This window comes from Sinohyriopsis cumingii, chromosome 16 (genome assembly GCF_028554795.1).
Source record: "Sinohyriopsis cumingii isolate HCF-2022 chromosome 16, ASM2855479v2, whole genome shotgun sequence".
NCBI lineage: Eukaryota > Metazoa > Mollusca > Bivalvia > Unionida > Unionidae > Sinohyriopsis > Sinohyriopsis cumingii.
In genome coordinates this window covers 43,354,911-43,376,878 of record NC_142976.1, presented here as the reverse complement: position 1 = coordinate 43,376,878, position 21,968 = coordinate 43,354,911, and the positions used below count along the sequence as shown (strand labels likewise).

The window sequence follows — 21,968 nt, the reverse complement described above, 5'->3', positions numbered from 1 at the left end:
CCTGGCATTATTAATAGATCAATACTAATATGAATTTATTAGTAACAGCTTAAGCATTAAACTCATATAAAAATTGTATTATACACTATTAATAGTAAATGTTATTTTCTTTTTTAAAAAATGTCGCAAATTTCACTATTTCCAGCTATGGTATATATTCTATACGATATTGCGTTTCGGTGTTTGTGTTGCGTTCCGGCGTTTCGTTGCGTTCCGTTGATTCTATGCACCGGCCTAAACAACAACAACAAAAAAATTAACAGCCGGAATGGGGTCACAATTAGTACTTCCAGTTCAGTACCCGTAGTTCTAGTCTATTTTTAGAACATATTTTCCTCTCATTTTGATGGTGATAGAAGAGTTTTATTTATGCATGTTTGGTGGGGATTTAAAGGTAATTGTTTATTCTTGAGAATATGAGCTCAGGGTGTGGTTGTCCGTGTGTATTTCGGCGACAGTGCACAGTGAGTAATAAGGCCTTGGTGATGATCAGGAAGTGAAATCTGTGTTCTGTTTAAATGTTGCTATGACAGTCTAGCGTATAAAAAAAAGAGCAGGTCAGCCTTTGACCAGAACTTCACCGTAAAGTCATCTTTGAAGGTATTTTAGATTAGCATATGATTTTTATTGTGGAAAGGTCAGTACTGAGAAACAAATGTAGAGAACATATAGTAAAATTAATTGTGTTCTTCTGGCCAGCCAGAGGCGGCAACCGGATACTTTTGCCGATAGGTGGTTCCGAATCATTTGTTCCATCATCCCAGTTCCTGAAACGGTGCCTAACAGTTTGAAAGACTCGACTACTTGATTCTACTTGGATATACCTCAGTAACAAATTGGGCACGACAGTAAGGACAGAACGATTAAAGCAATTTTACTTTAGTATGTGCGAGAGTTTTAAAATCCAGTTTTGACGCAGTGCCATAACTCCCTGTTCTCGATATAAAGCAATGTAAGACAAAGCACGTTTTTGTTTTAGTGCTATATCATCCCTCAGAACAAAAATATCGAGTGATGTGTCTTACGTTGTAGGACTAGGTATAAAGGTGATATTGGTCAAAATGGTTGACGCAATACACGAACCTTCTGACACTGGGTCAGAGAAGTATGAGGGAACCACAGGCACTTGATTTAGGGGGAAACTAGTGTGTACACTCACCAATTTATTATTGAGTGTTAACTGGTGATTGTACACACTAGTTTCTCCCTGAATGAAATGCGTGTGGAGGGAATATATAATTTATTATCGTCATTTGTTATCCATAGTTTGCTGTAACAACTGATGTTTCTTAAGTAATGAGAAGTATCAATATGAAAGGAGTATATTTCTGAAAATTAAAGCTTAAGTGCACCTACATAAATAGAGAGAGACAGACAGTCAATCAGGTCATGCAGGTTTTCAACACTATGTCAGTAATACCAATATGTGTTATTTTTTAGAATTTGATTCAACATTTTTCTCTTTATTTGGTCCCTTACACATCCATATTCATTTGGAGGCTCATTAATTTAATGACCCATAAGTCATCAATGTTAAAGTAGCCGGACATTTTTGGACAAGATCAACCTAAAGGTGTGATCCATTATAATCCATATCATGCTGTGTTGTCACATGAAAGCTACACATAATAAACAAATTCATTCTGCCCAATATTGTGATGATTAGACTCAACATGCTCTTTTCTTGACCCAGTTTAGTATATGGCCACTATTGTAAAAATCCATGATGATTGATAATTTCCATCTGAAAGTTTCTTGGTGACAGTTAAGGTGCAGAGCATTTATCTGGATGGGTTAGACTTTGGTTCAACAAATTAAGTATCAAATCTTAAAATAACTTCTACTTAATTTAAGATGAGTAAATGCCAATACATGACCCATTTATGACTTACTATCGCTGTTCTCAAGGTATTTTGCATTTTAAAAGTAATATTAACATCTTTTTTTTTACATTTATGTTTTTTTCCCACCTTATATGCTCTGTCACTGATGACAGTGGTAACTGAAGCTTGCTGTTGAAGCTTGATATTATTGTAGAACAATAAATGCTTCTTGTTTTTAATGAAACAATTTATAGTTATTGAATTAATACACAGATTTATTAGAATAGTTATAATTAAGTTGGCAAGATGATGAATGATCTCAATATTGAATTTGCAGTCCTCAAGATTTGTGACTTTTCCAGACATTTTATAAAAGAATCACCTGCTAAAATTGCTGAAATACCAATAGTTTATTATTTCAGTAGTGGTGGGAACGTATTTAAGAGTAACAACAATAATAAGTTCATTACCTTTGTAATTTTTGTACCATTCATTTTGTTTTATTTTTTATATAATAATTACAGATAAAAATCTAAGAATTTTTAGTCTCATTCTTGAGTGCACAATTTTTATTAAGGAAGTAGTTGCATAATAATAATAATAAGAAGAAAAGAAGACAGTAAATCATGTTTGCATTTATTGAAACGCCAGAGTTTTCTTTGCTATGATGATGTAGTATTTCTATAGATGAGGCTATGACAAGTTTGCACATTAGCAAAAGGGTCACAAACTCACCTGAACATCAGAAAGGTGCGCAGAAACAGGAAAATGTAAACTGTCACAGTGACCTAGGTTTTATATTATTATAATGCACAAGCAATGTAAAAAGTGTACATGAGATAAAATATGTAACAGTGACCTACTTGTGGTATGGTAGTGTAATACTCTTCAGGGTGCTTGCATATATCTCTTTTCATGATTATGAGTAACAGTTATAGAAATTTTACAAAAACAACAATACTTAATCATATATATGTTAATAACAGGTCACAATGACCAATTTTTTTTAGGACTGCAGGACTTAAAAGTGGCAGATTTGATGCAGCTTTGAATGCTCTTGAATGCTCATAATGATGATCATTTACAAACTCTCATGTCAGAGGACTGACCTAACAGAATCACTCAGATTTTCTTGGCATTTACGACATTCAAATACAAAATATTTGAACCTTTTCTGTTGGTATTAAATGCAAAATATTGCTTATAGATTAAGTATGCACAGTAGAAGGTGCACATCAATTAGAAAAACTGTATAAATGATTGTAGCTGCACACCAGTCAGCAGAACACAGGATTTCCAGTTGCATACCTGTCACTCTCACTCTGGGAGAAAAAAAACCTCCTGATTTTTGGGGTCATTCCATGCCTACCTTCCGATTTCATAATATCTCCAGATTTTTGCATAGAACTAATGCTTGTTACATTATGTCTCTCAATTTTAATTTCTCCTAAAAGAATTCTGCATAAATAGATATATCTTATGTAGTCGATAGATTCCATGTTCTCTTTTATCTTCTTTGAATATTGTTGTGATGAAATAATTATTATCACACTTCAAAGAACTTTTACGAGTGGTCTAAAGCGCTCACCGTTCCGGATCACTGCCATCTTACCTCTGTCTGCGTGGGTTCGAGTCCAAAGCTCGGCTAGCGTGGGTACGTGGGAAAGCCTGCCAGTAGCTTCTCGTGGGTCGGTGGTTCTTACCTGGGTTTTCCAGGGTTCTTCCTCCACCATTAATACTGGCCGCCATGTATAGCCTATCTTGTGCTGAAAAATGGCGTTAAACCCTAGAACAACAACAACAACAACAACAACAAAGAACTTTTATCTTCAGTAAATAAAATGTTAAGTTTAAGCATTATTTCTGTCATTTTGTGCATTTTTAAAAACACTGCAACAATACTAAAAGCAGATAATAAACCACAAAATTTTTTTATCAGCAATTAGTTTCAATCCAAAGAATGATCACTGTGAATGAAGTAGCATCTCAATTCCCACTTAAGAAACTTACATGAGTGAACACCTGGCACTACCATATATATATGCATGTTAATTAACATCATTAAATTAAAAGAAGGAATGCAAAAATGTACCACGCAGCTTATGTGTGCTCAAAAACACTTAATTCAGAATAAATGTTATTTAGTAATAATTTTAAATACCTTTCGAGTTGAGAATAAGGAAATATGGGATATAAAACGTGGGGAAAATAGTTGCCACATGTATGGTAACTTGAGACTACATATTAATATTTACCACAAAATAGCGCATTGGGCATAGTTAATTTGCCAATCAGTTACTGATACTTACATAATATACACTGTAGAACAAGATTTCTTTGAATTATATTGGAGGGCCAGTCCATTTTACAAAATATTTGCAATGATATGGATTAACCGTTAATTAGTTATGGTGTCTTTCTTGCTTGTTTACTTAAGACTAACCTTAAGCTATTGTGCAGATATTGTATAATGCAGCTGACTAGAATATGAAAAGAGGTCAGATCCTGGAAGAAAATAAGACATATCACATAAAAAAAGTGTGCATCCTTTGAAAATTGCACACATATTGGAACTGAAAGATCAACCAATATTTGGTACAAATGAGGCTTAAAAAATGCCCTGAACAACCTCCCAATTTTAGGTCCCAATATCCCTTTTTTTTTTTAATTCATTCTTCATAATTGGCTTTTGAAATGTTGACAGGTATGCAGTTGGCATATTTCATCATCATGGCTAGCCAGCATGGCTATGTGTCAGTTAAACCTAGGAAAAAGGGGTGGCATTATTCAGTGGTAGAAAAGTAAGCCTGCCAGGTGTTTTAATACATTCCAGGTTACTAAGTCCGATGTTCAAGCTATTGATTATATATGATCATTCATGATACCTTCCTTGTATTAAGATGGAAGGTTCTAGAACTGAGAAAAGAACCTGGTCCCAGTCTGATGCCTGCATCACAGATGTACATCCAGCTTAGTTCATCTTTTTTATTCTTGGACATAACATCAATCAGATCCTCATACATGTAGCATAGAGCATGGCTGGGGAACATGGTTTGCATATCAAACTGGAAATGGTGATATTGGACAGCTCCAATGAAGTTTCCAGTCCCTATGTTATATAGTATCGGTGGTGGCTTGAGGAACCTCAGAACTGGTCATTTTATCAGTTTATTTAAAGAATATTTGTAAATGCATCTTTTGTTAGTGGTGGTCAAGATTCTTCAGTGTGGCCAGTCAAAATTGGTTGGGCATTTTATTATGCATATGCATACAGTAGATGACTTGATTACATTTTCAGGCTGTAACAACAATTTTTTATTTTCAATTGCACATATCTCTTACCTTTTGGTCATGTACTTTTTCTGACACAAGCATTGCTATCACAGTTAAGCAAAAAGAAATTGATGTAGATCTGTAAAATAAAAGATGCAAGTAATTAAAACAAAGTAAAGAAAAGGCACATGTAAAAGTTAAAAAAATAAATCCTGTTGTATGGATGCAAATAATTATAAATTTTATCTTTCATCATTTCAGAGTTTTGAAGGTATTGGCATCATGGCCAGACGAGGGAAATTTTTGTACTTTGCATACGGAAGTAATCTGCTGAAGGAAAGGCTAAAAATGTTGAATCCGAGTGCTGAATTTGTTACAACTGCTAAACTTAAGGTACTATAGGTTTACCTTCTTCGTAATTTTTCTGTCCATAGTCATTTAAATTTTATACTTAAGGGACAACTTTTTTCCATCAAATTTTTAAAAGTAACAACAATTTTAAATGCTGTGAAGAAAATATAGATTAAACCAGAATATACTTTGTGTGCCAAGACATTTCTCCATTAAGTTTTCTTGGTGACTGCCAAGTAATGGCCTTTGTGCACTGCCCACTGCCATTCTTTGGTGATAGCAATTAAAACCAAGTAACAGTTGTATCCACTCCCAAAATCTAATAGAAATGGCTGAAGGAAGTTGCTGAAATGTTTACCTGTTACACAGTTGGCAAAATGCTTACTGGCTGATAATTTGTTTTGTCCAAAACATGCCTGCCAGCCACTATGATTTTGGTGTAATCAATACAGTTTGATAGATATAATTACATTTTTATGATGGCCTGTGTATGGATTACGCTTTTGTGTATAGATTACATTTTCAGGTACATACACCTTAAAACACACAAACATACAGCAATCACAATTTACAGTGTCATTTTTAATCCATATTTGTGAGAAAATTCAGGAAAACAAGCTTTTAGCCACATGGCTGATGTATACAGTCATCTATTTTCCCAAAATGTTTACATAGTGTTCTGTTAATAACCATGCTCTTAGCATAAGAGATTTGTAGAGAACAGACTGGTTTCATGAAGTTGAAATCCTAGTACTTGAATTTATTATACAAAGAAGCATTTTTGAACCAGTCAAGAAGTTGACATATTGACACAATTATCAGAGAAATTGGGCTCTGTTGTTGTTGCTCAGGAGTGTTCAGTGGCTGTGGAAAGTGTTAGAAGAGGGAGTATTTTTAACTGGAAACATGCCAAATGGGGCAAATAAGAAATTAATAGTGCTGCTAAAATTGAAAGAGGATTATCTATTGTGTGCAATTCAGCTTTATAGAATTTTACCATGCTTGTTGTGAGTTTTGTTAAAATTGACTTTGTGATCAGCCATGTTTGACTTTGACATCGAAAAGAAATGTAAATATCCTGAATACATTTTTGTTGTAATTAAGACAGAAAACACTTGTTACATTCAGATTATTTTTCCCCGCTGAGATTTCATTGGTGCCTTTAGATTGGCATGTATGCTGAAGTAAAGAATCATTTTTTTATATACTTGCTTGTTTATTTTGTTTTGGTACTGAGTTTAAGAATTTTGGGTTATATATTATCAACAGTTGTGTTCTTTGTACCAGTACACTGGATCTTGAGCATGATGAAATCTTTTCATCTGAAACTTTCTCTGATTTAAACTTTTCTTCACCGATAGTTGTCATGAATTGTCTCAATACATCTGTCGATCAAGGAAACTCATCTCCTTCCACAATCTTTTGCAACAGTGGTAAAAATATTTATCAGAACAATTTCAGACTTCTTTCTGATTTAATATCATTTTATTTTTCTGTTAGCGAAATAGTATTATCATCATTAGTACTGGTATAGTTTAGAGCGTCTGCCTCGGATGCAGGAGGTTGTGGGTTCGCACCCCAGCCAAGTCATGCCAAAAAATGGTACTAACAGCTGCCTCACTTGGCACTCAGCATAAAGAGGTTAGTGTTAGGACTGGTCTGCGTGGTGCCAGGATAATGTGACTGGGTGGGACATGATGCTACATGTTTGCGGCATGATGCCCCAGTGCTAGATATTACTATAAACTGTCACACTGCAGACATTATAGAGATATGACTGAAATATTATTAAAGCTGTGTTAAAAATCCAAATTAAACACACAGACACACATAGTTTTATAGACTGCTTTTTAATTTGATGACATTGTCTCTCTATTTATTCCAGTTTTTATTTGTTTTACACCTTGAAATCTTTCTTAATAACATGCTTGTATTATTTTGTTGGTTTTCTTTTGTTTTATTCCTGGACTGGTAAGTTAGATCTTTGCAAATTTAATTACAGTCAGTTTGCCCAAGGTAAGTTTACTAGAAAATTGTACTTTCCCTTGGAAATTTGAACTTTACCCAAAATATGACAACATAGTGTAGCGATATTATGATTGTTTTGGAGGACTATGCATTAGAATTCTGCTCATATGGCAATGATCCAATGGAGTGCAGATGGAAGGGGGCGCCTGCCAGTATCTACCAAAGTTATGGAACCTGTGTCTGGGGCTGTGTCTGGGAGCTGAGGAATGAACACAAGAAGACATTGGATTGGTATTTTTAAAATTTTCTAAAAGTTGTAAAATTTGTATGATGATACAATTGTTAAATAATAGCATTGAAACTAATTTTGCATAAATATTATGGACATTTCATATAGTCTTGTCGTATGTGATTTTGGGGTTAAAATATCAAATGTTTAGGTGACTGAAAGAAGAAATATATATATATATATATATATATATATATATATATATATATATATATATATATATATATGGTTTTGATTTTGGGTGCAAAATGATTTTCACATATTAAAATTTCTTCTGCATCACAGACCTGCTAGAGTGTGCTTGGTGTGAGGAAGAACCCAATCATTTTGGGGGTCAAAAGGTCAAAGATCAAGGTCACTATGACTGATTCAAGAAGAAGAAAAAAAATTTGCACAATACTTTCATTTTTCAACCATGTACCTTCACGAAAGTTTTGGATGACATGAGATTGGGTATGAAAAATAAATCTACTGATTTTTGGGTGAGAAGGTCAGAAGCCACAGTCACTTTGACTGAAGAAGAAAACTGTTTTTCTACATATTAACTTTAGTTCTAGGCCATATACCATTACCATGGAGCCACTGTTCTGTGTTTGTCATGCTGGACTTGTGACTGAGAGTATGTGAGTTAGAATCTTATCAACAGATTTTCCTGGATCATCTCCATGGTGTGTCCATGGATAAGACACTTTACTACAGTTGGGTGGTATTTCTAAGTATGCACAGTGATAGTAATCAACCCTTATGTAATGTAATACTGACAGATGATAAGAACGAATGTTGAGTTACAAAAAATGTTAACCATGTTCATACATTATAGATGTAGATAACTGGATTTTAATAGTTTGTCTAATGTCTTTCTTAATTCCCAGTGTCTAACATACTGATATGCATGGTATCTAGTTAGACAACCCTTTGTTTTCATTGATTTCTGGTGTAAAGAAGATATTTTGGATGCCTAAAACATTCTTAATTAGTTTTTTTTTTAATCACCCATTAAAAAGCGATTATGGCAGCCAAAAGGTTCAGTTTGCATTGCATCACTTATCACATGAGAAATTTATGAACTTCGGGATTTGCAGCCACAGGCCAAAATATTGCTATGATCAGACTGTCGGCTGATACTAACTCCCCTTGATGCAAAGAAATAATATAAATGGTGCAGACTATAAATCTAATGGTACAAAATGGACACTGCAAATGGACACTGCAGTCACACTTTGAAAACCATAGGCTATTTTCAAAAGAGAGACTTTATTTCAAAACAGAATAATTGTCATAACTAGTTTGTAACAAGTGAGAAAACAATAGAGAATGCTTCACAAAAGTGCTATAAAAGACTTTTGGAGAAAAAGTACAATCTTGTTGGAGAAAAAAACAAAACATGTTCAGATCCTGCTACTGCCGTAGAGTTTTGGTGCTATACAAGTTCCTAAAGCTGACTTACACCCAAAGATTTATAAGTTGATCTGCATGCCTGGGATTCCCAACAAAGGATGTGAATAAAAAAAAATCATTATTCAGTCTTACAAGAAAGCACCAGCATTCATGAAGTAATGTAAGTTATAATTGAAGAAAAAAAGATGACAAAAAGTGAATAATAATCAAAAATTCATCAAGCATACAGATGACAAGATATTGCACAAAAGATAATTTATTCCAAGAGAAAGGGCTTACCACGCAGTTCCTAATTGTAATTTAAAAGTTACAAAATGCATGTACCATTTCTAAGTTCAGACATGTGTTGGGGAAGTTACCAATGCCCTCTAATTAAAACCTTGGCACAGAGAGTATTGAATGTGATATATCCAATAGCACAACAAATTTAGGTGTTGGGAAAACAATATTCAACCCTACAACTCAGTGCTGTTACATTAAAGTAAAATATGTAACACAGAATAACAAAGCAGTTAATGCGGTGACCAAAAACCAAACTCTGCCCCTACAGTCAATTTCATGCATTTTAGGAAGTTGTTAACTGTGCTGTAGTGCAAATATAACTATGGATATCAATGGATATTAATGATGAAAAATTATGGCCAATATATTGTCTATAAGAATTTAAATTTCAGTCTCACATAGATGTAAAAAAAAAAGGTGACATTTGATTCAGATAGTACCGTATTTGCCGGCCTACAAGATGATACTTATTTACCCAAAAATCTTAGCTTCTTCTTATACTCCGAATCGACTTATATATGGACTATGTCATCCAAATTGCTTTATCATATTTTTCATATAGAAAATAATCCGCCAAGAGTACGAAAAAAAATGTGTAAAAATATTTCATTTTGGGAAGAGATCATGTATGAACAAATATAGGATCCCACAGTGAGTTATTTCAAACAATTACATGATCGTCAGTATTAAAAATTAACATAGATGTAATTGTGCTAAAGCAACATGCACTTGTAATGTACATTGTTTGTAATATACGTTGTTTAAATTTAATTACATATATGTGCATTAGAATTTACTTGTTAGAAGATGAATAGCCATGACAAAGACATATTCCATCACAATTTTCTTCTTGCTCCTAATGATCAAATAATCTGTATGCCCCATTGAGAGAGACGGACAGACAGAGATGTCTTCACTATTGTAAATCTGTATTGTTCACTTACATGATGACTGATTTTACTTGTGTACAAGTGCAGTACCATATTCCGTTATCAATTAATACCACTACTTAAGCAACTCCTTCTAATTTTTGTTTCCACTTCCATTATTAAAAGAATGAGCTTTGTAGTGGTATTTACATACTAATTAAATATGCCATGGCTGTATTCAGTGATTCCAAGCTGACACCTATTTGAGGTCAAGATTCTGCAGACCAGATCAGATTAGTGAGGCTGCCAATAGGGAAATGAGGCTACCCATGGGTATTATGAATACCGTACCATATAGTTAAAGGAAATACCAGGTGGTTACTATTGTAAATTTCACAGCCAGTGACATTTTGGAACTTGCAGACAGAACGACACCAATTTAAACTACATCTAGCATGAGCAAAGATAAAAAGCATTTGCTGCCTAAGTACAGGAAGAGTACATGCACTTTAAACAAAATCTTAATTGTTGGAAATGGAGAGGTTGTTATACTTGCAAAGAAAATTAGACAGCAAGCAAACAGGTCATTCTTGGAATTTAACCTAATGGAGACTATATGGAAATAACTATTGTGAATATTTAAACCCTGAAGGAGTATGGTATGTATTTTCATAGTTTACATTTATTGTTTCATTTATTAATAGTTTCTTTCTTTGACAAAAGCTTCAGCAACATGGGGGCAATAAGTTTTTAAAAATAAAAAATCCACAAAGAGCTGAACTCAAGGTGCCAAAAAGAAAAATGCCATGGAAATACGTGTGCATCCTTCTCTCTGTATCTCTCCCCCCCCCATCCACCCCCACCCTCGGAAAATGCATTTTAGTATTAATGATACAATTTCCCTATTGTAGGTAATCTGAAATAACATACAGTGATACTTTTAATATTTATGAAACCGGAAGTTATTATAATTAAATTCCACACAGCATCGCGATTTTTATCCTATCTGTAACTCAGTAAATTTTCGGGTCAGCATCATTATATGTAGATAAAAGTACATAATACATTTAAAATACTTCTTGTGAAACAAATTAGGTACTTTTAGTTACATTTAATGATCCTGACTGAAAAGGTTACTGAATCACAGGGAGGATAAAAATCCCAATGCTGTGTGGAACAAAGTGAAAAACACAATCTGAGGTGTTGATCTGGTCTCATCTTATACTCAGCATCAACTTATATAAGGATGAAGGATGGAAAGTTTGCCAAATGTGCAGATTCGACTTATACTCTCAGTTTCCATAATTATATGCATGTTTACTTGTGTCTGCTCTAGAAATGATCCACTGTATTATAATTTCTAAACATCAGCAATGACATTGTAAAAAATGCAGAGATGCAGATTATGGATAGTTGTCATGGATATTGACCTTATTAATAATTTAAAAAATAAAATTAAGTTCTTCATTAGGTTGGCATACAAAACCACTCATGCTTCCATCCATAAGAGGTTGAGAAACTGTTATCAACCTTAATATACAGTTATTTCGCGCATTTTCTTGAGTCTCATGCCCCTACATGGGAGGGGGATGCCCATTCTGCAGTGAATAACATAGCCTCACACTAAGTTTTCATTAGGCCTTAAATCCAGGATATCAGATAAAAGTAAATATTTTGTTGTAAACAATTTTTTATAGATTGCAGTCAAAGAAATATAAATGAAAGAAAATTAAATGAATTTACTAGCCATTCTGTGCATCTCCAAATATTTAGTACTCTCTTTTTTTTTTTTTTATCCCCCCTCCCCCCCAACTGGTTCTCTGCTAGTAAAAAAAAAGTGGTCTGATACTTAAGCCCTTTCAGTATTTGACACATTATACCAAATATGGATGAAGATGCAGAATATATAGAAACCTTTAACAGTTGTTTTCATAATAAATGCAATCAACAACATATAAAGATAATTTTTATAGAAAGTATCCTACTGACCCAGATTGCTCAGCCAACTGCTCTTGCATCTTTTAGGCAAATGTCTGCCAGGTGAGTGATCTCAGGACCCACTAGGGTCTCACAGGGGTCACACTACCAGGCGAAGTGGGCTATTAAGTCACCAAAAAATTTAAACTTTGCCTTCTTCTGTTAAGAAAGCGAAAATCATTTCACTCTGATTTTTTTAGAGGTACATTGACTGACCATACTTTCTGAGATGCCCCCTCACCTTAGGTTAATTCTGGTATTGTATTGTAGCGAAATGTATTCATCAAGCCATCAGTAGCTATGCCTAGTTTTGATATCCATTACACTGACAAACAAATTCTTGCACATTCAAAGGCATGTATTTTGATAGCTGATTGACCATTAAACCTTTCCCGAGTAAGCTATGTAGCAACTATCACTGCCTGATTTCCGTGTGTTATCTTTTGATGGTAAACACATACAAAACTTGTGTTTTGGAACTTTAACAATAGTATGCAAATAGAAATTTGTGTTTTGAGAAATGAATCGGTGATCTGGATATTTTAACTGCCTCTTGTACACTGTTTTGTCATACAATTAGCATGAAACTGTGCTGTAAGTGAACCAGGCCTAACCGGGAAATAATTGCGGACAATGCTTATTAGATTGTCTGTTTTCGTAAATAATCTGGCAAATATATTCAGAAAAATGTACAATTCATAGAAAGCAAAGTCTAGGTATTATGATATTTAAGATTTAACTTTAAAATGCAATTATGTAGGTCAGAAACGTATGGGACAATGCTATGTTGTGGAATGCACGAGAAGTGTTGCAAGGTCAGACTTGTTTTCTGACTTGACTTGTATTTGTGAAAATATGGAAAAAAGCAGTGAAGCATATACTGTTTAACCAATGCCAAAAAGTATGTAGACAAATTAATAAACCGCAAATGTGCAATGCTATCAATGGACTATTGTAATGAAGCTATATAAAGTGAATGATTACATTACGAAAACCACTCCTTCTGAAAATAGATTGACCCATTTCTGTGTTGATTCGGTTGGAAAGAAGGACTTAGTTCATATGCCGACTGTAAAAGAGCCATGACTGTCTGTAATTATATGCAATTTAGTTATATATGAATAGTTAAGGTAATCTTTTATCTGCAACATTGAAATTATTACAAACAGTACAATCTTAAGACACGTGTGCATTTTCCCTCATGTACCTGGTAAAGGGTTTGTTTCAGACGTGTTTAGAAATCTTTGAAAGTGCCATTTTTAGAAAGTATAACAAAAGAACAAAATACAAACAAAAAAATTTATTAGGGTAGTTGATTAAGCATTTTTATTAACTTGCAATTACAATAATGTAATCTGGTTACTCACTTAAAATTTGTTGCAATGTACTTTCTATTTTTCTCTTTTAGAGTTATATAGCGAAAATATCTTTAAAATTTTCTACTTGAAAATAAAGTATTGCTCAAATCAAATATTAAATGCAAATATGAACACTGAGAAATAAAGGGTATAATTCAAATAAGAGAACACACACACACACATACATTGCGTTTCTTGCTTCGCATCCACTTCTTTCTGATGAGCTCTCACTTCTCCCTGTTTTGTCCAAAAGGAGAAGTCACTTATTCATAAATTTCAAGTCTTAGCCTGACCCCTGGTCTCATGTTTTATAACAGCAGTGATTTGTCTGGTCAGCTTAAATTCGTATCTTTCTCCTCACTTTGTATATTCAGGTAATAAGAGAGAGTCGTTATTTATATTTTAGGCAGGAAGGAGTTCATGCAGATGTCTATAAACCATTAGAAGTGGACGTCTTTTCCCAACAGGGCCAAACCCTACATTGCAGAACATACATGCTCAGTCGGTCAAGTGATGAATTTGATGCACGCCCTTCTCCACAGTATTTGGAGATAATCATACGTGGAGCTGAGCAAAATGGACTTCCAGCAGACTACATTGCAAAACTGAAAGCTATAGAACATAACAACTACCAAGGAAATGTAGATATATATAATCGGATTTTACAACTTCTAGGAAGCTGATTTTGTGGCATACATCTCCTTCGTGGATATTCTAGTATCTACAGAATAAATTGTATTTTTTCCTGGCAGATCTGTGGAATATTGTAGGATTGTAACAAAAGAAAATAATTTTTAAACATATTGCTAAGTGCCCATCCATTTAGTACATATGCATAAAATCAGCCATTTTCAACCCCCTTCCCCCTCCACATCATTGCATGACGTACTTTTTCTACCTTACTCCCCTATCATACAATTATGCTTAGTAACCCTCCACACACACATGAAAACACACAATTTCTCTAGACATATTAAAATCAGACATTGCAAATATTGGTTGCAGATGACACAGTTTTGAATGCAGTAGATTGGTAGATTGTTCTTGGAACCAGAAAAGAATGGTGTGCAGTCTGTATGCTTGCTTGCATCAAGAGCTTCTGTCTCCTAACAAGCTAACAGTGTTAGGGACCTCCTGGCAACAATCAGGCTAGAAATTACAAATTGATGAATGAAATGAAGTTCTTTGCATTTTTTATATCCTTGATGCTTTTCAGTATTAAAATCGGTTGGAGTTACAAACAAGCAGGAAAGTGTGCGAAGACTAAAGGTTGTTTGTTGCTGGCTAAGGCACATAGGTTTTTCTCATAGTAGCTATAATATAGTTTTTGTTATTATGCTCATACATACTACTTGGTCTTACTCCCCCTTCCCATCCCCCCATCCCATGTACACATATGCAAACTTCAAATCTTCCTCCATGCATACATACTAAATGGATGGCTCATAAAGTGAACATTGTTCAATGGCATTTTATGTTTGGTCATTCAAATTATTTTATTGGACCAACTTTTAGCAAACATTTAGAGTCGCTGTTTGAGTTCAGTGATTAGCATGTGAGATTAAAAACTGGAAGGGTGCAGGTTTGAATCCTACCATCGGACCAACCTGATTCAGCTACCTTGGTGTGCTCTTGGGCCAAGCACTTTACTCCAATTGCCTCAAATAACTGACTTGTTTTGATGTGCCATAAAGCACAACAAACAATCAAAGTAAATATTTTGTGTTGATTTGGGAACTGCATTGGCACTGAGAAAGACTGGTAGTACAGACTGCTTTACTTTCACTTTTGCTGAGGAAAGTACAGAAGGCTGTAATCTATTCATTAACCATTTTATTATTCTGCATTTTTGAACTGCTGAAACAAAAGACTTTTGTTAAAAAATTTAACTCTGATAGCATAGATAATTTGAATATTCAGATACCCACTGTTATAAAGGGAAATGGATTTCTCAAAGGTTGCTCATATTTATTTCTTATCTTTTCTACTTTTGGTAATCTTACACTAGGCTAAGTAAACATACTAAGGTACATTATGATACTTATAAACACAGTAAGTAACAACTGTACAGTTAAACCTAAATTTAGCACAAACTGATGGAACTTCTATATGTTGCAAATATGTGTCTGATAATAAGAGTAGTAAATTATACTTTGTTGTCAGTGACAATCATTTGATCCTTAAGAAAGGATTTTCTGTGTTTTTATATGCCCACTGTAAGACCATAAAAAACTACCATGATATGAGATCTGAAAAATGGCATTAAACCCTACAACGACAACAACAACCACCACCATTTACCATCATAAAACATTGTATGTAGCTTGTATTTGGGACGGTGAGAAAATCTACCAATTTCAGGCTCAAAAGGTCAAATGTCTAGGTGACAGCGACTCAAAAATAGAATACCTGTTTCCACAATAATTTTACTTAAATACCGGATACCTTGACCAAATTTTGTTAATTTAATTGCATTTGAGGTAAGAAAGAAATGTTGATTTTGTGGTTAGAAGGACAATTTTGATAAAAATGCAAGCAGTATACCAAATATTAATTCCAAAATAAATAACGTATTCAGCTAGGAGAGGAACAACCTGTCTGTCCAGCTGTTTTCTAAAAATAGTGTATTGTGTATTAGATTGACAATAATTCCAGGCAGTGCTGTTGCTAATTTCTTGGCTATAAAACTCCTACAAATAATTGCAGATGTTATTTATAATGATCGAGACACCAGCATTATCACTATAACCCTAGGAGTGTACATAGCCCATGAATTAGTTTAAATAGGATAATGTGCATGCATGTTCTCTGTATGATTTTTTGTTGTTGTTGTTGTGGGGTTTAATGCAATTTTTCAGCACACGATTGGCTATTCATGGTGGCCAGTATTAATGGTGGAGGAAGAACCCGGGAAAACCCCGGAAAGAACCACCGACCCACGAGAAGCTACTGGCAAGCTATCTCACATACCCGCATTGGCCGAATCCGAGACTCGAACCCACGCAGACAGAGGTGAGATGGCAGTGATCCGTAACGGAGAGCGCTTTAGACCACTCAGCCACTCGGGGCCCCTGATTTTTTGTTGTTTGGGGTTTCAATACATAGGCTGTACATGGTGGCCTGTATATCTGGTTGAGGATGAACACAAAAAAAATCCCAAGAAGAACCACCAACCCATAGTATTTATAAATGTGTTTATGATATTTGGAAGTTAATTTTATCAAATATTATTTGTTTATTAAATTTTACGGATGTTTTATTCTTGCTGATACAAAGAAGTTTCTTTTAATAATGTAGCTATTTTTAGCTCAGTGTAATATAAATTTTGTTAAGCATATGATTCAATGTTAATGCAATATTATACATTCCTGTTATACCATTATTCAGGGTGTTACAGTTCTTTGGATTCACACACAAGTTCTGATTTTCAGATGGAAGCTGAAGTTTTTAAATGAAATATACTGAACCCATCATATTTTCTCATTTTTTGTCTCATTATTTAATGCATCTCTATGCCCCTCTCTCTCTCTCTCTCTCTCTCTCTCAATGTCTAAATGATTTTTCTTTATTATTAATTACCTGGATAATGATAGAATTGGTGATATTTGCTTTACATCAGTGAAATTGGTTTATAGCTTATCTTTGGGAGAATTACTGCTTTAGTTTTATCTTGACTATTTCATTCTGTCTGTCTTTAGTGACACTGACCTTACTGAGGTAAAAGTACACTTGTACTGTATCAAATAACTGGCAAAGGAGGTGGAACTTCACTGTACTGTGCACACAGTTTGAAAGAGTGTGGATTTTGGACTCCAAATCAAGAGTCATCTAATCATCAAAGCAATTTCAGTGGCCCATGATACAAATATTAAGGGTGCAGTTGTATGAACTCCTTGGTCAGTATATATTTAATTTTTAGCTCACCAGGAAATAAGGCAAAGTGAGTTTATGGTATGGTCTTTTGTCCATCATGTGTTGTCCATTCGTTATTGATTTTGACAACTTCTCAACAAAAAAACAAACCATGAAACAGAATCTGACCAAATTTGAAAGACAGCATCCTACATACATATCTTCTAACTTGTTCAGCTGACTCTCATCTGTCTCAAATAGGTTGTTATTACTAAAAATATAAAATCCTTTAAATGACTTCTTAAAATTCAGTTAAAAGAATTGAACCAAATTGCCAGAAAGCATTCTGACATAGATGACCTTGAACTTTATAGAAGTGATGCTGATTTACCTCTAAAATATAGCTGCTGTTGTAAAAAAACAGAAAGAAAGGATCTGTGAAACACCTTAACTGCATCTGACCAAATTTAAAGAAAACATCCTGCATGAAGGTCTTTCAAATCTGTTCAGTGGTGATGTTGTGGTTTGTTTAACACCATGGCGGCCAGTATAACTGGTGGATGAAGAACACGGAAAACTCCAGGTAGAACCACTTTCTTTTCGATCTAAAGAGTTATAGACCATAGATTTAGACATGCTAGTCTGCAGTATCCTAACACAGGATTCTGGGTGGTTTTGGGGACTTCCACACTTAGGCCAGTTACAGCGATCAAAGTCTTGAGATGTATTCCCAGTGTAGGAAATAGTTTCTTGAAAACCAGTCAATTACAGTTATTGTGCCTCAATTCTACAAGTTTTTATTTGTTTCCTCCACCACCATCCGCAACCTGTCATATTCCTACTTCCTTGTCATATCTGATGTTAGGATTGAAGATTTAAGCTAGTCCATATATCTGGGTATACTTACCTAGTTTCGTTGTAACTGCCCATGCAGTTGTAGATCTATGAATTATGAACACCATTAATTCTCATCTTGACTGAACAACACTACATGATGCTTTGTGGATGTAGGGTGGCAGGACTTCATAGCACTCATTTGATATAGATAATGCCTATTGCCTATATATTTTTAAGGAGGTAGATTGCACATGGACCTCTTTTAAACAGTAGTAAGTTTGTTTAGGATGCAGCATCGTTTTTGGGGAGTAACTGATTGCAGTCTTGTGATGAACTTGTTGTATTGTGTCCTTTAGATTTATTCCCATTGCCCATTTTGGGAGTGAATTTTTCTGATGTTGTTGACATAAACAAAGAAACATAAAGCATAAACCCTGGCAAACAGGATATACAGTTATTCCTTGGTTCATACCACAGAGTAACCACTTAACATGTACAATGAATGAAAATCAACATTACTTGTTTGGACCAATTTATTACAACCCATAAGGAAATGTAAGCATTTATATATATATATATATATATATATATATATATATATATATATATATATATATATATATATATATATATATATATATATATAATTTCAAACATGAAGCAAGAGAATCTGCCATGTTTGAATCTTTTGAGTTTGGTCTAAAACAATAAGATGAGGAACATTATCACTAATATACAGTGCTGTAAATAAGTACCCCAAAGTTATCTTTCCATTCCAGTTTAAATACACATAAATTTGCATTTAAAAACTAACATGTCAGTTAATCAAGTGAGTAATATCAGGCCAACTTGTGATATATTGTAATTCATCAAAGAAAAGAGATGACAGAACATTTTATACACAGTACTTTACCCATGGCAGAATTTGTTGCCATCGTTTAATTCTGACACATTGAATGAAATTGATATCATTGGAGGCAAAATGTGATCTTTTTATGTGATCTGTTAATACCATAACGATGGTCAGTGTGGTCCACTGTGTAGCACTGAATACTTCCAATTGACCGATTAGAGGCATATGCAGTAAAAGAAAAATTATATATTTAGCATGCAACATTTTGATCAAGGATTCTGTAAGTAAATTGAGGTAAATGTGTGTCTGTGATTTGGATTTTTAAAGTAGCTTTAACCATTTTTCAGTCATATCACTATGATGTCTGCAGTGAGGCAGTTGATAGTGATGTCTAGCACTGGGGCATCATGCCGCAGACATGTAACATAATGTCCCACCCAGTCATATGATCCTGACACCAGGCTGACTGTTAAAAGATAACACGGGTGGGATTTCAGATTCATAACAGAACACTTTTGATGGTGATACAAACACAATGTTTAATAACAAATGACTTGAATAAGCAATTAATTATGATTAATATGTGTGTGTTTATATGATCCAAATATCAGATCAATTAACATAAAACGCATGGACTTAATAATGAAAATACAAATAAATGACCTGACACAGTACAAGAAGAAGGGGTGAATGATTCACAGTGATTTCACAACGAAAAGATTGATGTGTTTTACTCAAATAGTAAAAACAAATGTAGTATTTTACTCATATAGTAAAATGTATTCACTCAAATAGTGAAATTATGTAAACAAAAGGGACAGATATGCAAATATCTTTACAGTCCCAAAAAACACACGGTTTTACAAATCCCAAAAATTAGCCCACAGCTAAAAGATTACATGTATGGAGTTAGACACTCCATCACCAGCACACTCAGCTACCAGTCACACTGGCCAATCAAGCCGTCAGTGTTCCAGGTTGGTCAATCAAGCAATCAGCACCCACCAATCTCGGTCAGCATCGCCCGATCACTTGCTACTTGACCAGCAACACTGTTTACTCAGCTCTATGGCTGCTATGGTTTAGCTTCACAGCTGCTATGGTCGACTTCTGTGGTTAGCACTGCAGCTGCAGCTGGTACCATGTTGACTCCGATAACTCGGGTTAGCTGAAACTACATCTAACACGATGTACTAAGCATGACACGGGCATATACAATAAAACTTAATGACATTATATATGCTAATTTATACAGATTACATTATTGACACAATAATTACAAAACAACAAACAGGTTCAGAAGTAAATCTAACCATGCCTGACAAGAATCCTTTGGTACTAAACGTTTCTTAAAAATGCAGCTAAGTCACAAACCAGAATAGAAAATATTTGAATTACACTGCGTAAACCGAAGCTACAAAACAAACATATAAAAATAAACGTGGTAGTACAATAGTTGTAACTTAAACACAAGAAATTAATAATTCACATACCTCTACAGCTGAAGATGTGAAAGTCCTTAAAGTAGACCGCTCAGTGACAAGACGTTCTGTAATGTGAAGATTTAATCTTACGGTGAGGCATTTATACACCGACGAAATCATAATACATTGTCCATGCGCTGGAAGCTTTCGGTTTTTCCCATTGAAAGCACTTCGCACGTGTGGCATAGGTTGAACTGAACTCACTATTTCAAAATATTGTACAATATACATAAATCACCCTCGGGTATCGTTGTACACGAAAACGAAACCCGAATACATGTATTTAATAAATAAAAGGATTTATACAATTCCATGACCGACCAATCCTAACACTAACCTCTTAATGCTGAACACCTAGCAAGGCAGCTGTTAGTACCATTTTTAAAAGTCTTTGCCTGGGGTTTGAACCCACAACCTCCTGAATCCGAGGTAAATGCTGTAACCACTAGGTCACTGGAGCAGTCACAACTGATGTGAGTTATGTTTTACCTCAAGGGAAAAATATAAATAACATTTGAAAATTTGAAAAAATCTTCCACCATTCATCAGATAAACTATTTTGTTCCTTTGAGGGAGGGGTAGGCAAGTGGTCTCTTGAATGGAAACTGGTGGGTGTCACTAGAATCTCCTACATATTAAGTGTTTCTAGGCAAAATTTATTCTTGGAAGTGTTCCAATTGTTTCACACTCATTTTGGGTTGGGTGCCAGCTTGACGCCATCTCCATCCCCACCCCATCTGCCTTGGTAAAATATTTTTATTTAGGCATACTTTTTTCCCCTTTTCTTCACTTTTATTTGTATTTAATTTAGTGTTTTCATTAACATTTGTTCCGACCAAATGTGTTTTGACATTCAGAACATTAACTTGTATTTAATTTTATGTACCCAGTTACATGTGCAATTATTTTCTTTTTTTGCTGATAATTAAAACTTCTCAATCATTTTTTATTACATATCGACTTCATACTTCATAAATGAAATTTTTAAATTGACAACCTCAGCAACATTTACATAATCCCTTAAGCTTGTTTCCTCTTGTGTTGTTAGTAATATTTTCACTGTAGGTGCATGTTCTCTGTCATGAATCTTTCATTGCAATCATAAATGTTCTGCTTTGCTCAACTGTTAATTAAGCATTGCACTTGATCTGTTGTTCCCATCTGTACTTCTTTGTACTTCCGTTGGTTGTCTTTGTTTACAGTAAGTTCTAACAGATACTTTAGATTTTTGTTTTCTTATAAAATGGTAATATCCATTTATCGCCTTGTGTGTTTCCATTTGAATCTGACTAATAACTACTTTTCAGTCTGGCCTGCTATAGTGCTTGGAGCTAAAATTGATCTGATGTTGCCA

General features: G+C 34.4%; 1 protein-coding gene across 5 annotated transcripts; it reads left to right on the top strand.

Moving 5' to 3' along the window:
- Positions 1-249: 249 nt before the first annotated feature.
- Positions 250-17,063, top strand: LOC149780322 (gamma-glutamylcyclotransferase-like). Of its 5 annotated transcripts, none has more exons than XM_089937175.1 (4): positions 250-349; positions 5,358-5,489; positions 7,558-7,706; positions 13,995-17,063. In XM_089937175.1, the coding sequence occupies exons 1-4, from the start codon at positions 347-349 to the stop codon at positions 14,269-14,271; spliced, it is 561 nt and encodes a 186-aa protein (XP_089793301.1). In that variant the 5' UTR covers positions 250-346; the 3' UTR covers positions 14,272-17,063. The 5 variants fall into 5 exon arrangements, with proteins under 5 accessions (XP_089793301.1, XP_089793300.1, XP_089793303.1 ...); XM_089937174.1 differs by having other exon boundaries at positions 256-394; XM_089937177.1 differs by lacking the exon at positions 250-349 and adding an exon at positions 489-600.
- The last annotated feature ends 4,905 nt before the right edge of the window (positions 17,064-21,968 follow it).